This window comes from Dromiciops gliroides, chromosome 2 (assembly GCF_019393635.1).
Source record: "Dromiciops gliroides isolate mDroGli1 chromosome 2, mDroGli1.pri, whole genome shotgun sequence".
Classification (NCBI taxonomy): Eukaryota; Metazoa; Chordata; class Mammalia; order Microbiotheria; family Microbiotheriidae; genus Dromiciops; species Dromiciops gliroides.
The window spans coordinates 466,183,425-466,205,276 of record NC_057862.1 but is presented as its reverse complement, the minus strand read 5'-3'; the positions used below and the strand labels follow the sequence as shown (position 1 = coordinate 466,205,276).

Sequence of the window (21,852 nt, the reverse complement as noted above, 5' to 3'; positions counted from 1 at the left end):
AAAATCCCCAGCTGGGGCAGACCACCTCCAAGTCCTTCAAGCACAGCCCTTGACTTGAGAGCCCTGTGAGGGACACTACCCAGTGAAACTACCCAGAGTCCAATACATCTCAGTCTGATAACCTGAAAGAACCCCATGGGAGGGTGGGGGAGGGGAAAAGAAGCTAACTTCAGACAGGCCAGAAGCTACTGTCTGCATCCCTGCTTTAGCCGTAAGTGGCCCCCTAACATTAGATGGGTCACTGGGATTTCAAGGGTGCTGGAAGGTGTGCATTTCTCAGTATAGATCCTTGGCCAAATCCTTGGCCTTTTACAGTTAAATACCCCCCAAAAAAGAGTAAAACTTCACTTCCTCCATGAAATCCTCCTTTCCTCATTAACTGATTCCCCACCCGCCAACCCGGGCCTTCAACTATGGCCAAGACCTTTTATAGGACTTGCTCCAATATAATTTAGCACTGTGATCCTACACCATGCTTACATCATGTATACATACACATCAACTGACCAACCAGCAAGCACTTATTAATGCCCACTTTATGTCAGGCACTGTGCTGGGTGCTGGAGATACAGTTCTCGTCCTCAAGGAACTTATGAGTTCTTTAGGGGATACTGTGAGTACATGGCAGAGACAGCAAAGTGGTTCAGTGGATACAGCATTGGGCCTGGAGTCAGGAAGACCTGGGTTCAAATCCAGCCTCAGATACCTACCAGCTGTGTGACCCTGGTCAAGTCACTTAACCCTGTTTGCCTCAGTTTCCTCATCTATAAAATGAATTAGAGAAGGAAATGGCAAATTATTCCAGTACCTTTGCCACAAAAAACCTAAATGGGGTCATGAAGATTCAGACACAACTGAACAATAATTTTAGCTTACTGCTTATAATCTAGAGGGGCATGTGAGACTGATAAATATAAAAATTCTAAATAAAAAGAAAGCAAAGATGAAAATGTAGATGTTTATATGTGTATGTTTAGTGAATTATATGGATTTTATTACAGTAACTTATTTTCTCTTTCTCTCTCTCTCTCTCTCTTTCTTTTTGCAGGGCAATGAGGATTAAGTAATTTGCCCATTGTCATACAGCTAGTAAGTGTCAAGTTTCTGAGGCTGGATTTGAACTCAGGCCCTCCTGAATCCAGGACTGGGGCTTTATCCACTGTGTTACCTAGCTGCTCCCTGCAGTAGCTTTCTAAATGGTCTCCCTACCTCAGATTTTTCCACACTCTTTCCAAATACATCCTCCACACAACTGCCAAAGTAATATTCATAAAACACAGATCCAACTGTGTCACTCCTTTGTTTAATATGCTTTTGATCTTTTTTGCGTGTGTCATATACCCCTTTGGTGGCAGTCTGGGGAAGCCTATGGATTCCATATATTGTTGCTTCCATTCATAATTGAAAGAAGTGCTAAACTACATTTAAAAGGTAAGGAAAATACAGATGTTCATTGACCCTCCAAAATCTATTTATGACCCCTCGGATTAAGAGTCCCTGCTCTAATGGCTCCATTTTGCCTCTAAGGACAAATATTTCTCTGGCATTTTTAGTCTGTACAACCGAGCTCCAGTTTCATCTCCTGCCCCATTTTATCTCAGTCCCCATCACACACCCTGCAGTCTACCCAAACTGACTTTCTTGCTGTTCTTTGCACAAGACATTCTATCTCATGGTTCTGCTTTTCAATGGGCTGTCTCCCATGCCTGCAATGCAAGTTTGCCTCATCTCTGCTTTTTTGAACCCCTAGTTTCTTTCAAGACTGTCAGTCAAATGATGCCTGCCATGTGCCAAGCACAGTACTAAATGTTGGGGATACAAATAAAGGCAAAAAAATAGTAGGTGCTCTCAAGGAGTTCACAGTTTAATGAGGGAGAAAACATGTAAGAGCACAATACATATAGGATCAATTGGGGGTAATCTTGGAGGAAAGGCACCAAGAGTAAGGCAGATGGGGAAAGGCTTCTTGCAAGAGGTGAGCCTTTAGCTGAGACTTGGAGGAAGTCAGGAGAGGCAGGAAGCAGAGAAGAGAGGGGAGAACATTCCCATTACGGGGTACAGTCAGTGAAAATGCCCGGAGTTGGGAGATCCAATGTCCTCAGGACCAGACCATTGGATATGGCGGGGGGGGGGGGGGGGGGGGGAATGATTGTGAGGAGCTGCTGAGAAGCCCTGTAGGATGATGCATCCTCACCTTAATAGGGAAGTCAGGAAGAAGAGAGGGTCTGAAAGAGAATTTCTGCTTTGGACATGTTGAGCTTAAGATGTATATGAGACATCCATTTGGAGATAACTGAAAGACAGTTGGAAATGTGAGACTGGAGGACTCAGCTCAAGGACCACATAAGGATTTCTTCCCCTCCCCAAAGCTACTAGTGCTGCCCCTACCCCACCCCCAAGCTAAAATTCAGGATAGCAAAGTCAAATGGTACATGCAGAATAAGTGTTAATAAATACTTAGAAGCATTTGCTCATGATCCCAGAATATCAGTCTTTTTAAACCAAGATGAAATAAACAAGTGTCTCCCTTTTCTTGCTGAGAGCATTTCTGCATGGTAGCTGTAGCTATGCCTGAGGACATACTGATCCACCAGGTGGGAAAGCTCAGGTATGAAAGTCCCTTTTTTTTTGGCAGGGCAATGAGGGTTAAGTGACTTGCCCAGGGTCACACAGCTAGTAAGTGTCAAGTGTCTGAGGCCAGATTTGAACTCAGGTCCTCCTGAATCCAAGGCTGGTGCTTTATCCACTGCGCCACTGAGCTGCCCCCGAAAGTCCCTTTTATAGAAAAAAAACCCTATAACTCAAGAATAGGTTTTTCATGACCAAATCCCTCATACTAACCTCCCCCAAGTCCATGAGACTTCTTCACTATTAACTTTGCTCTATCAGAGACTATCATACTGCTTGCTCCCTTAGAAGAACATAAGCAAACCCTTTTCTCCTTTTTCCAGCGCTACTAGAGGATTTTCCAATACCCAGGCTTGGAGGATGCCAACACTTTCATTAATGAGGCAATGGCTACTGTAGACAGAGAGTTGACTAGAAATTCTTGCTTTGTTCTTGAGCACCTAAGCAGAATAAGATGGTTATAGACCAGTATACACTCACAACAAAGCAGTCTTGTTCATGAGGTCACTGTGGGCACAAAACCCATTGAGATTGCCACTAGCTAAGCCGGAGCCAGACAATGAAGTGGGGCTGCCCCACTTCCAGCAACACAATCAACCAACAAGCACATATTATGAGCCCCACTGTGTGCCAGGGACTGTGTTAGGCAGTGAGGATACAAAGACAAAAGAAAAGACAGTTCCTGCCCTCGGGGAGTTTTTTCCAATCTAGCCTGGGGAAAACAAGAGACACACACAGACACAGAGAGAGAGACAGAGACATGCACATACCTATATTAACCACATATATACATATAGAAACCATAATACATACCCATATATACATATAGAAACCATGTAGACTTATAATTTATATACATGTATGTATATAAACCATATACACACAAACTGTATATATACATGTATCTCTGTGTAGATACCGTGTGCATATATACAGATATGTGCATGTGTTTGCACACACAAGATTCAAGGTGATTTGGGGGAAAGGTACTAACAGTCAGAGGGATCAGGAAAATCTCACATAGAAGGTGGCACTTGAGCTGAGCTATTAAGGAAGGATTCTGGAGGTAGACAGAAGCAAGGAGGGCATACGTTCCAGGGATGGGGGCCAGTCAATGCAAAGGCACAGAGACAAGGCAAGAGTGCTCTCTATGAAGAGCGGCCAGGAGGGCAGCTATGAGGCTAGAAAGGTCAGTTGGAGTCAGATTGTGAAAGGCTTTAAGTATTAGAAGAGTTTATATTGCAGGCATGGGAGGGGAAGTTTATATTTGATCCTAGGGGTAAATGGGAGCCACTAGAGTTTATTGAGAAAGGGAGAGACGTGCTAAGATATGCACTTTAGTAAAAATCAGTTTGGCAATTGTGTGAAGGACAGGTGGATAGAAAGGGAAAAGACACTGTAAATGTGGGAAAGGCATGTGCAAAGTCTCAAAATTCATAATAATAGCATGGCATGTTTGGGTGATATTGAGAAGTCTGGTTTAGGCTAAAACACAGGGAATAAGAGGAAATGAGGTTGAATAGGTAAGCTGGGGCATTGAATGTCAGGTTTGTCTCTGCTGGCGAATAGGGACTTAGGGGTTTTCATGCAGAGGGGGAGCAACACAAATAATAATGACCACTTAACAAAGCGCTTTAAAGTTTACAAACCACTTTACATACATTTTGTCATTTGAACCTACCAACAATCCTATAAAGTGAGTATTAAAAGTATCATCCCCGGGGCAGCTAGATGGCGCAGTGGATAGAGCACAGCCCTGGAGTCAGGAGTACCCGAGTTCAAATCTGGCCTCAGACAGTTAACACTTACTATCTGTGTGACCCTGGGCAAGTCACTTAACCCCAATTGCCTCACTAAAAAAAAAAGAAAAGAAAAGTATCATCCCCATTTTATAGGTAAGGAAACATGCTCAGAGATGTTAAATAACTTGCCCATTCTCATAGGTGATAAGTGTCAGAGGGGACATTTGAACCCAATTCTTCTTGACCCTATGACCAGCACTGTACCTCCTGTGTTATACTGTCTCTACTAAGATGGAAATGAGTGGAATCAGCAGGTAGTGAACAGATGTCCCATGGGCATCCAAAATTTAGTCTGCCCAATGGAATACATCAGCTTCCTCCCTAACTCCACCTCTTCTCCCAACTTCCCCATTTCTGTTGATGGCACCACCATCCTCCTGGTTACTCAGGTTCAAAGCCTCAGAGACATCCTCAACGACTCCTATATAGGAACCAGTTTTGTCAAATCCTATCAATTCTACCTCCAAAATATCTCTCGTGTCCCCTTCTTTACACTCCCACCACTCCACCAAAGTTTAGTCTCTTATCATCTCTCACCTAGACACTAAAATAAGCCTCTTGACTGGCCTCTTTCTTTCCCCTCTCCAATACATCTTCCATATAGATAACAAAATCGTTTTCCTAAACCACAGGTCTGAGCATGTCATTCCCCTACAAAAAACCTTCAGTGACTCCATACTGCCTTGAAAATATAAAATTAATTCAGCAGCCTGGTATTAAAGGTCCTCCACAATCTGCCTCTGACAGATCTTTCCAGCTTAATTTCATATTAATTCCTTTTTACACATTCTACGTTCCAGTTAAAATAGACTGCTGGGTGTTCCCGGAACTCAACATTGTACCCCTTACTTTGATTCATTTGTTCAAGCTAGTCCCCCATACCTAGAATGTAGCGTGATAAAGCAGAAAAGGGATTGGATGTAGAATCAGAGGATTCTAGATTGGAATTATGATCTAGCTCTTGGTTTCTGTATAATCCTATTTTTCAAAAAGTCACTTGGCCACTCTGGGCCTTAGCTTCCTCATGTGGAAAATAAAAGGTTTAGACTAAATGATTTCCCAGGTCCCTTGTAAGGTCAAGCTCTAAAATCTCTGATCTCTGAATGTGCTCTCTCTTCAATTCCATTTCTTAGAATACTTATCTTCCTTAAAGACTCAACTCAGATACTGCTTCCTCTGTCCTGGTTCCAGCATCATCTCCTCTCCCTCACCCCCACCCCCATCTTGTTATCTCTCTCTGTGTTCAAATTTCCTTGTATTTATTTATCTGAATACATGTTGTGTCACCCCAGTAGAATATATGTTCCATTAGGACAGGGAATCTTTCATTTCTGTCCTTTATCCCCAGTGCTGAACACAGCTATGTATTAGTACTTCAGCCAGTACTGAACACAGTCATTGAATTGAATGGAATTAAATGATTTCACCTATTAAATGTGTCTTGGTGCCACACCTTTTGCAGCAGTACAAATGTGGACCCTGCTGGCAGCCCCGTGCTGAGCAAGCAGCTCAAAAGTCTGGGCTTGCCTGACCATCTTTGCTTCAACCGGAAATTTGGTTCCTTTCACTCCTTGGGGACAGAGCTTCTAGGAGCCTGGCTCCTTCAGATGTAGGGTAGGTGTTCTCCTTTGCAGAGAAAAAGGAAAGGTGTTTTTCCCCTTTGCTTTTGACCTAAGTTTGTAGGACTGGGATAGGCTTCCTTCACCTTAGGAACATTGTCTAGCAGTTCAGGGTGACTGCATCAGGTGACTTGTTCTATTCATTCTCTGCACCTCTTGGTGACAAGTTAATTGCACCAGGAAATTATTTACCTATAGAGCCAAGTTAAGCAATTTAGACCAGCTCGATCCTTTTGGGTAACTTCTTTGTTTCTAGACTATATTCCCTCGACTTTGTAGGGACTTGGGGAATAAAGAGTAGTTTCTTTCATGGGGATTTCTTGCACCTTTGAGGGAAGTAACAATAAAGTCGTAGGCCAAGACGTGCATTTAGTCCAATCTTGTCCACACACACTACCCTCCTCCAGCTATACTCAGGCACACAACATTGCTGACACGACCAGTGATACCCATACGCCAGCACACTCTGGAGACCTTGGCCCCAATCTTAGAGCTTCACCCAGACTCTGAAGAGATGAAGTGTCTCGCTGTGGAAATGGAGATGGAAAAAAGTGTACCTGCCACGGGTAGTAACGTCCAGGACAAGCTGCACTGCAGCCAGCAGGTTGTGATGGTGATCAGACACCCAGCTCAACATGCAGCACAGCTCTGGGAGCTGCCAAAAAAGGAAATGGTGATCATTAAGGCTGGTGGGTAACACACAAGTGACGCTGCTCTCTCCCCTTCACGAGAGCCCCAACCACGGAACAGGCCAGCTGCTTTGGAAAGAACCACTCAGAGCTTTGGAACGAACAGAGCACTTCGGGGTAGGCTCATGAGGGCATGAGGATTACAGAGGTGGAGAATGAAAGCTTTGGACAGAGACCCGATTTCTTTTCAAAACCCTGAAGTCACTTACCTAAGGGCAGCAGGAGATACTTAGTCATTCATAAGCACTATTAACTCTGCCCCCCCCCCCCAAATGTAATAACACTCCCAACAAAAGATTCAAGAAATTCTGTAATAAGAAAAGCAGTAGCAGAATACAGAGGCTTTGAGGAGCAGTGGCAAAAATGAGAGATCTCAGCAGAATCATGTGGATCTCCAAGACAGGGCAGTGGGAGAGGCCTGTTATTACCTACCTTCTCTGACCAGTCTTTAACATCCTCAAGTAATACGAGCAAGAGCTGCTGGAGGTCCGTGCTGGGTAACAGCTGTAACTGTCTGTCCAGACTGGCTCGGCATATCAGGTACACGAGGCTGAGCAGTTCCCCATCCGTATAAACACCCGGTCGGGCCATGACACACAACGTCAGGAACTAGAGAGAGAGAAATCACATGGGAAGTAGGGGAATTGGGAATGCCTAAGGGAAAGAACAGTGCCAGTCTTAGGAGATTTGGTGGGAAAATTTTGGCTACTGGATTCCATTTAGTAACACTGGATGTGATTCAGGAGAAAGGAGGATTGAAAGAAGACTGAGCCCCAAGTCACTTCATAGGGCAAGGTCCTGGCTCAAAGATTCAAAAAAAAAAAAATTGGTGGTTACATTTAACATTCATACTACCAGGCTGAATTAGGCAGAACTGTATGGAAGAAAAGGGAAAATGGATCTACCCAGACCAACCTTACAGATGTAGTTAAGGCTAGTTTCCAGCTCAATCTCTGGTGTGGAAGCCTTTTGTTCTCTTGAACCCAGACCATCATAAATGTTACGGGCCCTAAAAGGAGACAAGAACAACAAATGTGGATAATAGAAGTACACAATGAGGAGAAGGCAATGGGAACCTGAAACATAGAAAGGGGAAAGCATCTTTTCCAAAATTATAGACTGAATCCAGAGATATACAAAAAGCTAAAACCCAGCTGTTGTGCCATATGAGGGTCTTTTTACCAAAAAAAAAGAATTAGAAAATGTTGCCTCTAGCTTTTGTTTTTTTACTGGGAATCTCACCTATTAATAACACACCTAACCATCCTCTCACATACACTTCCATTCACCTTCCACTGATGAAAATTTTTTCCCCATTCTGTGACTGTCTGAATATCTTCATTATCATCTTCTCCTGTTAGAATCTGAAGATGATGGAGCTAACAGGGAGCTCTATGGTCATCTGGTACAACCTTCTCATTTTACAGCTGGGGAAAATGAGTCTCAGAATTTTAGACACACAAGCAGTAAATACCAGAGTTGGGGTTTGGACTCCGATGCTGGGACTCCAAATTGAATGTTCTTTCCACTTCATCCTACCACTTCCCACCTCATGAAGACAAGGTTAGCATGGGGGCAGCTAGATGGCGCAGTGGGTAAAGCACCGACCCTGCATTCAGGAGGACCTGAGTTCAAATGCAGCCTCAGCCATTTGACACTTACTAGCTGTGGGACCCTGGGCAAGTCACTTAACCCTCCTTGCCCCGCACCCCCTCCCCCCAAAGTTAGCATGTAGTCTATCTGTAGGTGATAAACCCCAATAATAGCAAGTATGAGAATGATAATAGCTCAGCTGAGTAGACCACATTGCATGAGAGAAGTACAACCAGTTAAAGTCTTCTTTTCATATTTATTTTGAGGAACTAGTTTGGTTTAGGTCTGTAGAGTCAGACAAGCTGAGTTTGTATCCTGGCTCTGACACTTGTGTTTGACGTTGAGAAAGTCACTAAATAGCTCTAAGCCTCAGTTTTCTCATTTGGAGAATGGGAATAATATATTACCTGCCTCACCAACTTGTAAGAAATGTGCTTTGAAAACCTGAATGTGTTAAATATATTAATTCCTGGGAGGCAGGCAGCCTGGCATAAGGGATAATAAGGCCTGGCCTGGGAGTCAGCAACACCTGGGTTCAAACCTTGCCTCTGATTCCTATAGACTGGCTATGTGACCACAAGGACATCACTTAACGTCTCAGAGTTTCAGAAAACTCTCTGAGACTGTTAAGTGACAGATGAGTTGCTAACCTGCATCAGTGGAGGGAATTTCTCCACACCAATAAAATCACAAATTGCGGTAATCATAATTCTCAAAGGAGCCTTTCAGGAGCCATGGGAGGGTCCGTACCAGTGGCCTAATGTGGAGGGCCTGGGAGTGGCCTCAGCCACCCTTTCCTCGTTTTAGCATTTATTAGGAACAGAAGAGGGGTAAGGGCGGGACCTCAGAAAGAGAAATCTGGTGTCTGCTGGGTCTGGGTGGTACATCTGGGATAAGTTGGGCTTATGCCCATATGCAAGTTTGGTATTGTGGGCATGTGCCTGTGTTCATCTTAGCACGTGAGTGGGAATGGTTTGATATTTCTTGGTGTTTCTCAATTTGAACTTGTATCATTATGCACATTTGCTGTAAATGTGACCTTTCCACAGTATTGTCCCAGAGGAATGAGGAATGTTGATAATGGGAGCTGATGAATATGCCTTTTCTGTGTTTTTGTGGGGGCCGCATGAAGATGGTAGGCTACAAATATGACTAAATCTTTATATAAGGAAGGGATTAAATGACAACACTTTTCTTCAGGAAAAGAAATGCTGACCTTGATGACTACATGGGAGTGAGGAGGAAGGCCCAGCCCTCCCCAGCATTTTAGCCAAAGGCTATAAAGTGAAACATTCATTATAGCTCAATATGCTGGTTTTCTTTTGGAGCAGCATGCAGAGGGGTATAGTCTCACTGCCGACAATGGGTTTCTCTATTCCCTGCACTTCTGAGGAATCACTTGACTGAAACTTTGGCGTCTGTGGCTGCTATTCTGAGAATAAGAATCATCTGCTCCCACGGGGCTCTTCCATAGTACCCAGTGAGAAAGCATGAAGAACAGGGATTTCACAGTTGAACAACCCTCATTCCCCACCTGGACTCAGTTGGCTATTAGTAAGTCGACATTTCCATTGTTCCCCTGCTTCATGAACAAGGTGATTTCTTCTATCTTATTTCACTTCATACCTAGCTAGAAGTTGTCAACACAGTAGGAGAGAAAGGAATGTGTTTTGGTGGTCAAAACCTAGAACAAGGCATTTGCCCTGAACAAATCACATCCCTGCTCTCTGTGCCTCACTTTCCACATGTTCTTCACAGCACTGAGAAAAAATTAGTTTCTCCATATAAAATTCTCTGAATTCTTTCAGTGGAAGCTTGTTTTTGTTCAATCGTGTCTGACTCTTCATGACCCCATTTGGAGTTTTCTTGGCAAATATACTGGAATGGTTTGCAATCATTACCTTATAAATCTCATTTTTCAGATGAAGAAACTGAGGCAAACAACGTTAAATGACTTGTCCAAGGTCACACCACTAGCAAATAGTGTCTGAGTCCATATTTGAACTCAGGAAGATGAGTCTTCCTGATTCCAAGCAAAGTGCTCTATCCACTAGCCATCCAGCTGTCCACAATGGAAGCTAATAGATAAAAATATATTTAGTTCTAGCCCTCAATATAGATTATCTTGGTTCTGTTTTCAATTCAATAAACAATTAAGTGGCTGATGTGCAAAGTAATGTGGTTTGGTCACTGCTTTTCTGGGGCTTACAAGATGAGCAGATAGATAAGATATAATCACTAATAATTATAACTACAATATAACATGAGAAGTATAATAGGAAGCTGTCTAAGGTAGGGAAGGAGCTAGCTCATTTCTAACAAGCTCACTTAGGAGGAAGCATTTCAGATGAGTTTTTTGTGTTTGTTTTTTTGGTAAAGCAATTGGGATTAAGTGCCTTGCCCAGGCTCACACAGCTAGTACGCGTCAAGTGTATGAGGCTGGACTTGAACTCAGGTCCTCCTGAATCCAGGGCCGGTGCCCTATCTACCACAACACCTAGCTGTCCCTAAGATGAGTTTTAAAGGATTTGACAGGTAAGAAGAGACACAATGGAAATTATAGGCATAGGGAAAGGCATAAGCAGAGGGGTGGAGGTAGGAAAGTACAAGGACCAAAGAGCAGTCTAATTGGGCTCTTCTTTTATCTAAACTGACTTCTCCAGCACAGTAGAGCAGAAAGACTGCTTGTCTGGGAGTTGGGAGAGACCTGGCATCAATCCTGCCTCTGGCACTTACTAGCTTTGTGACAATACATAAAATACTTAGCTTCCTTAAGCCTCCGTTTTCTCCTAAGGAAAAAAAAAATAATTTCATAATGTTTAGCTCTACTCTAATTTAACGTCCAGAAGTGAATACCAACAGGATTTCTGAAGGCCCCACCTAAAACATCCAATGGCCTGAGGTGGGGGTGGGTCTCCTTTTGGCTTTGTTCAATTAATGAGCCACTTTGCCAGGAGCCAGGCTGACTTGGACCGTCACTGGAAAGGCAGGAACAAAGCTCTCCTGGCAGGAAGCAGTTCTGCACATCCCATAGGCAGGTGCTGCTAAATAAAACCAGACCTGTCGATTTCAGCTCTGCACAACACATGGCAAAAGCCAATGTGAGGGAGAAGAATCAATGCTGAGCTAATGGAAGAGAAGAAACAAACCTTACATGGATCAAATTACACTGTCCCCAAAACAGCCAGTTAGAAACAACTCCTCATGCTTGACAGAGTATGCCTTTGATGTATTAATTGCCGTTTATTTATCCATTTAGCCTATTCAGCCAGGCTGCCCTTTCCAAGAACTGAATGGATGAAAGCATCTGGCACCATGAGAACAGTACCATGACCTGATGGTCCGAGTAGAGAAGAGCCTTTCACTGGGACTCAGATCAGTGCTAGGCATCAGCTTGTACTTCAGGGTAAGGACTTGGGGATTCAAGTTGTTGACTATGAACCCTGGTGTGTTAATTCAGCCCTCACTCTCAAAATCTGGTAAACACAAATAGCTTTTGGACTTATTTTCCCAAAGTTCTTTTGGGTTTCTGGTTCAACATAACAGCATCTATGACGGTTTGGGGTTTTGTTTTGTTTTTTTTATGACTCTTGTTGTTCAGTTGTTTCAGTTGTGTCAGATTCTCAGTGACCCCATTTGGGGTTTTCTTGGCAGAGATACTGAAGTGGTTTTGTCATTTCTTTTTCCAGCTCATTTTACAAATGAGGAAACTGAGGCAAACAGGATTCAGTGATTTGCCCAGGGTCACACAGCTAGAGTCTAAGGAAGATGAATCTTCCTGATTTTAATCCCAGTGTTCTATCCACTGTGCCACCGAGCTGCCACCTAGGACTGTACATATAGGTATAAATTCATATTGAGCGGTCTCAGCCCTCTCAGTTTCCACACTTTTCTCTACTTTTCTCCAGGAGTTTATCTGCTAAGTCTCCGCTCTTCTCTTCCTTCCCACACTTTAAATCTTTAATCCCTATTCATTTCCTTCAAAATATGTCCTCCTGTTTCTACTTTCTATTTTCATCCTGACCTTTCTCTTCACCGCAGCACCCCTCATCTTAAAGACTCCTGTGTACTCCAATCCAGTGACAAACATCAGTCGTTGGGAGATCTGAACTTTCTCATACAGGAAGTACTTTGCTTTCCTGATTGGGGAAAATTCCCTAACTTTTGGCTGATACGTGCTATTTTCCCTTATTTTAAAGTAGAGAATGAGCCAGAAAGAGAGGAAAGGGATTTGCCCATTCAGAGTAACCTAGCCAACCAGTGATGCTATCATCCAGACAGCTTCAGCCTTCTGGTTTTCTAGATGATGGCCATCATTAACTGTGCCCCACTTTGAAGGGGCTAAGAGTTAGGAAGTGCAGGAAGTAAACTAAAGAGTCCTGAAGATAGAAATCATTGAGAAGTGACAGGAAAAGCCAGGCAGAAGAAAGTCCTTGGGAGAAAACTGCTCTGAGGGCTGGCTCTGAAGCCTACAATTAACAAAGCCATTTAAAGCCACCTCCATCGGTTAGGAGGAAACACTAAGGATGAAGGAGCTGAGTGTATCCACCTGCAGAATGTGTTAGGCTGGTGACAGGAGGGCTCTTGCAACCTGAGAATTCTCTGCTTCTGTTCCTTATTTGGCTTCAGTATATTTCTTAATTCCTTAGTAAAACTTTTAAAACTCTGACCTTCCCTCAGCCGAATTAAGGGAAGGGTGCTGTGCAGATGCTCAACCTAGAGAGTTATGGGGAATGTTGAGGTTTCATTGGAGGTCCCATTTAGGTTGGTAGTAGCAGGAGGAAGAGAAGGAAGGGTCTCTCTGGGGAGGGGACTTTTGCTTTCAGTTGCCAAAGCTGCTCTGGCCCTTCCCAGGCTACTTGTCCAAGAAACCAAAGACAACTTTTAGCCTAGAGCTTTTCACAGTTCCTCATACATTCACTAATGATGTCTCACACCTCTACAGGGGAGATACTTTAATCAGCCCACCCCATCACTGCCACCCCTCTCACAACAGCCATTTCTAACCTCTTCTAGGACAATGAACCAGGGGAAGAGTGCCCCCTGCTGACTCAGTCTCAGTAGGTTTTTCACAGAGATCTCCCATCTAGCTAGGTCCACAGGAGCACTGGGGATCTCTAAGCTGAATAGACTGCCAACAACTCACTTAAATAAGACGGAACAGGGAAACCTTCATTGAGCCCAAGTCCCACTGGGACTGTTAATCTCTGTCTTTCCACAAGACCCAAGGGAAGATACCAAATTATTCTAAATGATTCTTAAAATACCTATTTTTTTTCTGATTCCAAAGAGATGATGTGTTAAGTCTCCAATCGGTCCAAAACCTTGGTAGCAAAGTTATCTACTAAAAAGTTAGTTCCCACAAGTCTCCTACAGAACCCAGTGGAAAGGTAACTCCTGGTTATAGTACTAAGTAAAGTCTGATAGTGTGCATTTTCTCCCCATTCCATCTCAATAGTCAAAAATCTTAAAACATGGCAAGGTTCCAGGTCTAGAGAAACACAAGGGAAAAAAGTAAAAAAGTATTGATCCCCAGGTAAAATGCTACAACTCTGACAATGCTTCTCACTCTAAGGCAATGGGGTTCCAACTGCTTCATTGTATGGAGAGAAGCCAAGCACAATCTGTGTTAAGAAATAACACTAGAGTTTATATTCTAAAACAGCCATCCCATTCACTTCAAAATTTAAAATGAAACTTTGGAAGGCTATAGCTCTGACACTCAGAGTGTAGGTATCCATCAGACCTAGCCCCCTGCTCCTTCCAAAGATAAGGAATTTCTTATATATGGGATGTAATGTAGGCATGAAGCTAGTGAGCTTTAAAGGTGCCTACAATGTCTTTATAGAGAGCAAACTGGACTGTCAACGCTTCCTTCCACTTTACTTATCATCTGACACTCATCACAGGAGCTAAAAGCAGCCCATCTGATAGCTGCTGGCTCCAGTCCTTGTCCCAATGCCATCTCCCACCTTGCATTTGTTTTTTTCTGCATGTGATTCTCATCCCCACCCAACCCAGACAGTGTGATTAAAGTTCTAAGTTGGGGAAGTGGAAAGAAGCTTATTACACTAGATCTGGAACTTAGAGGAAAGCGAAAGGGGCAGGATCTTGGCAGGCTGGCACAAGAGTAGGTTATTTATAGCTACAGCAGAATGTGGTAAAGTTTAGTTTGGCACCAAATTACTCAATATAACTTTGGAGCAGATAGTGGGAGTTCAAATTCGTGTTCTTAGCATAATTCTGTCTTTCGGTTGATGCTCATTCATCCATTGTATAAAAAGACCTGAGGCACCAATGGCCTTGACCTCAATTAATCATAATCAGTACAAAACCCTACCTATAATATATAGGAAGGTATCCACTGCCCATTGTGGTTTTACAAAACCTAGTTGCATCTTCCTCTAAGAAATTTCTCTAATCATTTTCAAATTTTAAAAAATTATATATATATATATATATATACACACACAGCATTTTTAGGAAGGAAGGAGTGTATCAAAAATCAAACCAAAATAAATCATTACCACTCCAATAAATTTGGGAATAATTGCTGTAGGGAATTTGAAGACACTGGATACTAATTTACCAAAGCTAATTTTGAAAAAAGAATTTTAGGCTGTATAAGAACAGCACCTGTATAAGAACAGATTCCAGCAGCCCTGAAGAGAAGCCTTAGGCACTATGGAGTTGGCAACATCATGTTTCTCTATCACTTTGAGGGGCAATTTCCACTTCAAGCTACCATGCCCTCCACAAAATGACAGGGTGGCATTACTTCATCCTTGGGGCTCTAGGTGGCTGAAATTTCCTCAGAAATTATAGGAAATTTGTAGAGGGGTTCTAAAGAATATTTCAAAGCTCCAAGGTGGAAAAGCAGGCTGGAATACTTGTAACAATATGGTGTCTTCTGTTGGTGGAGTTGTGAACTGATCCAACCATTCTGTGTTTTTGTTTTGTTTTTGCGGGACAATGAGGGTGAAATGACTTGCCCAGGGTCACAGAGCTAATAAGTGTCAATTGTCTGATGTCACATTTGAACTCAGGTCCTCCTGAATCCAGGGCTGGTGCTCTATCCACTGCACCATCTAGCTGCCCAGATCCAACCATTCTGTTGAACAATTTGGAACTATGCCCAAAAGGCTACAAAACTGTGCATATCCTTTGATCCAGCAATACTACTTCTGGGTTTATATCCCAAAGACATCCCAAAAGAGAGAAAAAGACCTATTTGTACAAAAATATTTATAGCAGCTCTTTTTGTGGTGACTAAGAATTGTAAGTCAAAAGAATGCACATCAATTGGGGAATGGCTAAACAATCTGTAGTATATGATTGTGATGAAATATTGTTTCCAATATTCCAAATGAATATGTAATGAATTGAACCCATGATCATAGAACCTGCAGCCTGTTGCCTTAACCAGTCCTCTGTCTCTCTACCTATCCTAATTTACAGACCTGATAATACTTCAGTTCTGAAGGCCAAAATAGGCATGGAAGATCCCACCATCTATTCAGAACATTAAGTAACAGGATTTAAGGACTAATTTAAACATTAACTAAGAGGGCTTAAGGGACAAATGTCACTCTATCTCCTGTCTCTCTGCCCTTCCACTGGCTATCCCCTTTGCCTGGGGTGTTCTGTTTCTTTACTTTCCCTCTTGGTTTCCAAAGATTCCTTCAAAGAGTCAGCTCAAATCTCACCTTTTGACTTTGCCAATGCCAATGCCAGTGACCTTTATCTGCATTGTACATACTTCTAGGTTCCTCCTTATTTACATGTTGTCTCTTCCATTAGAATGTACACTCCTTAAGGGCAAGGTTTTGCTTGTTGTAGGACTTTTCCCCTCTTTCTTTAGCACGGTGTTGGGCACATAGTAAAAGCTTAATACTAATTGATTGATATATGACCATATATCTTTGTTGGGGGTGGGACAGATAAACTGATACAATCAGATCAAATTGTCCTGAGATCCTATCTAGATTTAAAATTAGAAAGGCTCTTATAGATCCTGTAGTCCAACTCCTTTCTTTTACTAAGGCCCAGGAAAATGAAGTCAGTTGCCCAACGTCACAGATACAAATCCAGCTCTCTTGCTATTATAGTACTTGCCTCTTCTTCGTGTTCTCAATTATGTCTTCTTCCCCTTTCCCCTCTGGTTGCATGTTCCAGTTTTAGAATCTCTAAAATCAAAGCTAATTCTTCAGTGGAAAGCTAGGATTAGAAATCTCTTCTTAGACTATAAACACTGCCCTCCCTACAATCTTAGAACAATCACAGCCCTTCCTACAAGATAGCAGAAGAGAACTGAGCCTACACTACTCCTTGTGGAGTTATGCTCACCCCCTATTAAGAAATAAGAACCTTTACTGTATAGTCCACAGATGGACACCCAGGTTTGCCACCAAAATAGATATAGGTCACATATGTGTAGCCAGTGTTTCTGCATCACTTTTTTCACCTCAGTGGAGAACGGAGAACCCAAAACATTTCTAAAGAGGGAGACAAAACAAAACTGGAGACATGCCACCAGAGGTCAGATGGCTCTGATTCTCCTTTTTGGGAAAGAGAGGTTACTGCTGAAACTGTACAGCTCTGAGTTCACTCTGGCAGGAAAACAGGAGATAAGATAGAGAAGGAAGACCTATTTTACATTGTAGCATCTGAAGTTGACTTCTCTTCCACTGACCTTGAAGAGGGACTTTCTGCTGATCATGGGGGAACTGGGGATGAGTAGCTACAGCTAATGCATTCAGACCACTGAGTTTCCATAGAAAGAGAGGAGTAGCCTGGGCTGCCACTGCAGTGGCAGCTCGAGCTGCTGCTGTGGATAAAAACTCAACTAGCTGGTGTGTGAAATAATCAGAGCCTAGTGCTGAGGGAGACTCTAAATCCTGGAGATTTTTCCCTTTGAGATTATTTCCAGTTTATCCTATCTATATCTTGCATGTTCATAGTTGTTTGCCTATTGTCTCTCCCATTAGATTGTGAACTTCCTGTAAGGTAGGGACTGTTTTTACATTTTTAAAAAATTCCTAGAAATTAACAACATGTTTGGCAAATAGAAGGCACTTAATAAATGCTTATTGACTTGAGATGACCTGATTGGCTCTGGGGATTAGTTGTTGTCCTTAGTTCTCAAAGAGGACCAAAATGACATCACTATGTTGCAGCCAAGGTACAGTGTGTCCAACTATGACTGATTAGACCAATATGAGCTTAGAAGGTTCTGCCACAGGTCTATCACAAATAATCTATGTGAACATGTAAAGTGGATATGTGCCTAAATATGCACATTTCATGTTTCTTTAGAGCTACTGCAATTCCACTTTGTTCACAAAGCATAGTGTCTTCTTTGATGCAGGGACACCATACTGGGCAGTCTTTTGCCAGTGTCTCCCATGTCATGCAATCAATTCCAAAGTTCTTCAGAGAGACCTTGAGAGTGTATCACTTCTTCTGACCTCCATGTGATCACTTGCCTTGTGTGAATTCTTTGTAAAATAGTCTTTTAGGTAAACAGACATTTAGCATTCAAACAATGTGGCTAGCCCATCAGAGTTGCACTCTCTGAAGCAGAGTTTGAATGCTTGGCAGTTTAGCTGAAGAAAGGACCTCAGTGTCTGATACCGTATCTTGCCAGGTGGTCTTCAGAATCTTCCTAAGATAATTCAAATGAAAGTGATTCCTTTCCCCACCATGGTGCTGGTATACTGTCCAGGTTTCACAGGCACACAACAATGAGGTCAGCATGAAGGCCCTGTAGACCTTCATTTTGGTAGTCAGTCCAATACCTCTCCTCTGCCACACTTTCCTTTGAGTCTTCCAAACACTGAGCTAGCTCTGGCAATGCATGCATCAACCTCATTGTCTTTGTGTACATCACTGGAAAGGATACTGCCAAGGTAAGTGAACTTATACACAGTATTCAAAATTTCTCTATTTGCTGTAACTGATGATTCCACGTATGGTACAGTGCTGGCTGGTGGAAAAATCTATTTCTTTGGTGTTGTTAGGCCAAAATTAGCAAAATTAGCATAAGCAGCTAATTATTATTGCATCTCAGTTTCAGAGGCTGTATTGGGTGCACGATGACCTTCAAACAATAAATCATGCACCAACTCTCCCTCTACTTTAGTCTTGGCTTGTAGCCTTTTCAAGTTAAATAATTTGCCATAAGTGTGTTAGTTGACCATGATGCTATTTTCATCCTTGTTGAAGGCATCTGACAGCACTGCTGAAAACATCATGTTAAAAAAAGCATGGACCCAGACTTGATTCACTTCATTGGTGACTAGGAAAGCATGAGAGTATCATCTATTATCCAGAACTTGGGCAAGCATGCCATCATGAAATTGACGTACAATACTGAGGAACTTCCCTGGGGAACCAAATTTTGACATAATTTTTTACAAGCCCTCATGACTGACAGTATCAAAGGCCTTGGTCAGATCAACAAATGTGTATAAACCTCTGTTCTGTCTTTGCCATATCTTCTTGTCATGTAGCAAATACCATATCAATTGTTCCTTGGTCTTTTCTGAAGACACACTGACTCTCAGAGAGATGATCATCTTCCAGATGAAGGATCAGCCTATTAAGGATCTTGCTAGCAATGACTAAGAGAGAGAAACCCCTGTGATTATCACAGAACAATCTATTTCCCTTTCCCTTGAACTCCTAGGGGATAACCTCCTCTTGCCATATAACCCCAAAAAGTTTAGTTAGTTTTTGTATGAGCAGTAAACCCCTTAAATTGTAAGCCTCAGCTGGAATAAAATCAGCACCAGGTGCTTTGCCACACAAGAGGAGCCTAATGGAATTCAAAACCTTTTCTTTGGTGGCTAGAAAGGGTTAGACTTCAACCTGAGGTATACAGTCAGTGGCTTTAGTATTGATTAATGATAGTCTATTGAGGATGCTATGGAAGTGTTCAGCCTATCCCTTCAAGATCATGTCGTTATCACTAATCAATGTGACTTCATGAGCACTGAGTAGTTGAGATACATCATAGCTCTCTGGCCCATAAGTAGCCTTAAGGGCATAATAAAAGCTCTTTAGATTGTTACTATTAGTGTAAAAGTGGATTTCATCTGCCTTCTTACTGAGCCAAGAATCTTGTATCTCTAAGCTTTACTCATACTTTACTTGAACTATCCTGCTGGTAAGCCCTGTGGAGTTCTCATTTTTCATTTAGCAGCTTATGAATTTCCCCATTATTTTCATCAAACCAATATTGATGTTTGCCAGTATTCTGGCCTAGATGAGTAAATGCAGTGCTGTATACCAAATCTCTGAAAGCTGCCCACTCTTTTTCTTCTCCACTATTGCCAATCATGTACTGGCTCAGCTTTCCCTCCAAGTTAAAAACAAACTGTTGCCACTTGGAGAAGCACCATAATCTGTTGACATCAAGTCTTCTGGTAATCATCTTGCCTTGGGGCTGCTGCTTTTGTCAAATGTGAATATTTAGCTTGGAGAGGATAAGTCTATGATCAGTCCAGCACTCTGTGCCACACATTGCCCTTGTTACATCTCTTCTCCTTACAATGACATAGTCTATTTTTTTGTTTTTAGAGGAAGAAGGAAACAAGCATTTATTAAATTCCTTTTACATGCCAGGCACTATGTGCTAACCCTATTTCCTTTGGTTTGTTTTTTGTTTGTTTGTGGGTTGGTTTTGTTGTTGTCATTGTTGTTTGTGAAGCAATGAGGGTTACGGGGTCACACAGCTAGTAAGTGTTAAGTGTCTGAAGCCAGATTTGAATTCAGGTACTCCTGAATCCAGGGCCAGTGCTTTATCCACTGTGCCACATAGCTGCCCTGACATAGTCTATTAAATGCCAATGTTTGTTTCAAGGGTTTATCCATAAAGTTTTATTGTGTTTAGGCAAATAGAAGATAATGTTGGTGATGAGAAGGTCATGCAACATCCAAGTCTTCAGTAGTAAGTGACTGTTGCTGTTTCCAACTCCATTCCTCCCCAGGACTCCCTGCCATGTCTGGTAGTCTGTGCCTATTCTTACATTAAAGTCACCAGAATTATAAGCTTATCTTCTTTTGGCACATTGATGATGAGGGTCTCCAGGGCTTCATAAAATTTTTCTTTAAGCTCATCAGGGTTCATCATAGTGAGAATGTAAGCACTGATGATGGTGGCATGGTGCTTCCCCACAAGTAGCAATTGAATTGTCATGAGCTTGTTGTTCACTCCTTTTAGTAGGCATATAAGTTTGTTGAGTAGATTAGTTGTGGTTGTAAAACCTACACCAGCTTCATGATGCTCCTCTTCACTGCAGCCACTCCATTTTTAGGGCATCTTTTCTACACCCTTCCTCACACCAGGAAGTGAACCTTGTAGTCCTTAAAAAGGCTGCTCAGATACCCAAGGGGCTACTAAATCCCACTGCTGCTTCTGTCCAGTGAAAAGATGACCCTATGGCCTGGGCCACCCATGTGCAAGATTGTAACTACAGCTTCCAGTGTATCTGCACCTGCTGCTTCATCACTTACCTTTTACCACAGAATTTTGAGATAAGTAAAAATGGTAAAATTACACAGGCAATGTCTTGATTTATGCATAAATTGGATTTAGGTGAGGCAGAACTTCCAGAAGTCATTGGCCTCACTCTTTCTTCTTGAGTCATCAAAGTCCAGTGGCAAGACAAAGTCAAGATGACTAGTGATGGTTCAATATGCATGGGACACCTAGGTGGCGCAGTGGATAAAGCACCGGCCCTAGATTCAGGAGGATCTGAGTTCAAATCCGACCTCAGACACTTGACACTTACTAGCTGTGTGACCCTGGGCAAGTCACTTAACCCTCATTGCCCCACCAAAAAAAGAAAAAGAAAAGAAATCTTTTATTTCATTAAAAATTTATTTTAAGGGGCAGCTAGGTGGTGCAGTGGATAGAGCACCAGCCCTGGATTCGGGAGTACCTGAGTTCAAATCCGGCCTCAGATACTTAACACTTACTAGCTGTGTGACCCTGGACAAGTCACTTAACCCCAATTGCCTCACTAAAAACAACAAAAAAAAAGAAAGATGCAGTGGATGACCTTGGCATCTTCAATGTCTAACCAAGCTCTAAGTGCTATACAGTGCTTGTTTCAGCCTCCTTCATGGGCATGGAACAAATTATTTTCATCTGCCCATTCTGCTGGAGGAAGCTGGGGGAAGTCTCTACATGCTTCAGGTAGACACCCCCCCCAACTCACTGAGGGATTTAAGACACCTTGGTTACCCTCAACCTGGTTTAGCCATCTGCTGCGGTATGGTTGCTGTGCATGTTACAGCTTCTTAGCGCTACAGGTGAGAGTTAGGGCAATCAGATGGACACCAAAAATGGAAAGCATCCCTGAAAAGGGTTCAGCAGCCCTCATACCAGAGGTACTAGTAGTCTTCCCTGAACACAACCTACACCCCGATATGGGGATAAGGATCATGAGGAGAGAGGATTCCAAGTTGAATCTCATTGACTGAGGGAGTTCGAGGAGAAGATTGAGTTCTGCCACC

General features: G+C 42.6%; 1 protein-coding gene across 1 annotated transcript in view; it reads right to left on the bottom strand.

Annotated features, from left to right (window-relative positions):
• FAM178B (family with sequence similarity 178 member B) overlaps nucleotides 1-21,852 on the bottom strand; it is a 119,576-nt gene that overhangs the window by 42,205 nt on the left and 55,519 nt on the right. Inside the window, 3 exon segments of the mRNA XM_043984969.1 lie at nucleotides 6,607-6,704; nucleotides 7,171-7,347; nucleotides 7,654-7,747. Coding sequence (XP_043840904.1) covers nucleotides 6,607-6,704; nucleotides 7,171-7,347; nucleotides 7,654-7,747 — 369 coding nt within the window.